General features: G+C 47.5%; 1 protein-coding gene across 1 annotated transcript; it reads left to right on the top strand.

The window, feature by feature from the left end:
* The first annotated feature begins 401 nt into the window (after window positions 1-401).
* Window positions 402-2,101, top strand: LOC110028473 (AAA-ATPase At2g46620-like). Its single transcript, XM_020730365.1, has one exon. It carries the CDS (start codon window positions 402-404, stop codon window positions 1,893-1,895), a length of 1,494 nt encoding a protein of 497 aa, XP_020586024.1. The 3' UTR covers window positions 1,896-2,101.
* The last annotated feature ends 329 nt before the right edge of the window (window positions 2,102-2,430 follow it).

Below are 2,430 nucleotides of genomic sequence, written 5' to 3'. Positions count from 1 at the left end.
CAATACTTGCTTAATATTAATGTTTAATAACTTGGATTGAATTAACAATCAAGTACCATCCAATTGAACATATTAATTCATGCCATCGTAGTTAATTATGAAAATATTATATATTGTTCTTAAATTCCTAATTTATATTTAATATATATATCGATTTAGTTGGACCATTTCATCAGCTACTATATTTAGTTGGACCATTTCATCAGCTACCCGTAAAGTCCAAATGGCACGCCGATTTCTCATTCCAAGCTTAGAATCATGGCTCTCATCCATCGCTAACAAAAAGCAGGAATTTCAATCACTATAAATTTCTTACCATAAAAGAAAGGAAATCAAATGCTCTGATCCCCGAAACTAATAGCTCATCTTCTTTCTCCCTTCTCTCCGTCTTCTCCAATCCAATGATCGCCTCATCGGCGGCGAGACTCTCGGCGGCGAGCCTCCTCCGAGCGGCCGTCGCCGTTCTCTTCGGCCTTTCGATACTTCGTTTCGTGTTGTCCCTGAAATCCCTGCTATACCTACTCGGGCGATTATGGCGATGGGGAGAGGAAAGAACGCAGGCGTATCAGAGCTTCAATGTCCCCCGATATGGTGAAGGATTGCAGGAGAATCCTTTGTATAGGAAAGCGGCAGCCTACGTCGCCGCGCTTCCCGCTGCTGAGGATTCTGATCACACCAATCTGTTCTCCTCCGGTGTCCGGCATAACGAGTTCTCGGCCCAGCTTGCAGCCGGACAGGTGGTTTACGATTTTTTCCTCGGCGCTCGGGTTTCGTGGAGTTCTCTTCCAGGGGGCGGCGATGGGGGGTGCCTTGTGCTCCGGCTTCGGAGGCAGGATCGGTACCGCGTGCTCCGGCCGTATCTTCAGTATGTGGAGAACGCGGCGGGGGAGATCGAGAACCGTCGGAAGGAAATTATGATGTATACGATCGCCGGCGGGAAGTGGAGATCGGTTCCGATGACGCATCCAGCTACGATGGAGACGGTGGCAATGGAACAGGATATCAAGAACAGGGTGATGTCCGATCTTGAATCGTTTCTAAAGGGGCGAGCCTATTATACGCGGCTTGGCCGCGTGTGGAAGCGAAGCTACCTCCTCCATGGCCCTCCGGGTACCGGAAAATCAAGCTTCGTCGTTGCCATGGCGCGATTTCTCTGCTACGATATCTATGACCTCGACCTCTCCGTCGTCTCTGATGCTACCGATCTCCGCTCGCTCCTCCTTGATACGAGTCCCAGATCCATAATCTTAATCGAAGATCTCGACCGGTACCTCGCCGCCGCCGGAGACATCAGCAGGATGCTAAACTTCATGGATGGTGTCTTCTCTTGCTGCGCCGAAGAGCGGGTGATGGTATTCACGGCAAGCGTCAGCAAGGAGACGCTCGATTCGGCGGTGACTCGGCCAGGTCGTCTCGATGTTCATATCAATTTTCCCCTCTGCGATTTCACAGCCTTCAAATCTCTGGCGAGCAGCTACCTAGGGCTTAAAGATCACAAGCTCTTCCCGCAGGTGGAAGAAGGGTTTCAGACCGGAACAAAACTAAGCCCCGCAGAGATTGGCGAAATCATGATCGCTAATCGCGGATCGCCGAGCCGAGCGCTCAAATCCGTCATCAACGCCCTGCAACGATCCACTTCTTTCGGCGGGGCTGAAAAGTCGATCGTCACGGGGTTTTCAACCGGAAGCCGGCGGCTGTCGGAGTCGGAGCTGATCAGTTGCACTTCAGAGAGAATAGGGGTTGGAAAGGATGCTACGGTGAGGGAGTTCAGGAAGCTTTACGGTCTGATAAGGTTGCGGAGCGGGAGCAGAAGAGAGGGGACAATGTCGGTTGATGCCGCCAGCAATGCCGCGGACGGTGGCGGCGGCGGCGGCGGGATGGAGGAGAGGAGTTGAGAGAATCGGATTGGGAGACGTCTGTGTCAGCAGAGGCGATTCCACGGGAGTTGTGGTTCTGCCACGGCATTACTTTGATTCTGTCCTTTCTTACTGATTCTTGTGGTTGAATGATAATATTTGATTGTTAGGGTGTAAATTGTAAATTCAGTAATCAAGTAGAACAATATAGCGAATAAATACCCTATTGTTACTTTTATGTAGCTTTGCACCAATTTGTTTTTTTGATCATAATAGAAAGTTTTTGATGTAATCTTGAAATGGAGTTGAGAGAATATAAGCATGTTTGTTTTAGCAATTTAAAATTTGAGGAAAAAAAAAATATAATAATATTTTCATCAACTTTTTATTAAAATCTACTTTAGATTTTTAAATTCATGTTTAGACGAATACTGATGTGTGCTGAAGAATTCGTGTCTCAAATTCGAGAAAAGACTACGTTGTTTTTTAGGGTAAGATATTCGTTGTACAATGGACGAGAGTGGTTATAATTGGGAAAATTTACTGGAGCCGATACACTATCTCACTACACGAC

The sequence above is a fragment of the Phalaenopsis equestris genome, unplaced genomic scaffold (assembly GCF_001263595.1).
Source record: "Phalaenopsis equestris unplaced genomic scaffold, ASM126359v1 Scaffold000002, whole genome shotgun sequence".
NCBI lineage: Eukaryota > Viridiplantae > Streptophyta > Magnoliopsida > Asparagales > Orchidaceae > Phalaenopsis > Phalaenopsis equestris.
Note: the sequence above shows the minus strand (reverse complement) of the source record. Positions and strands in the feature narration are given on the sequence as shown.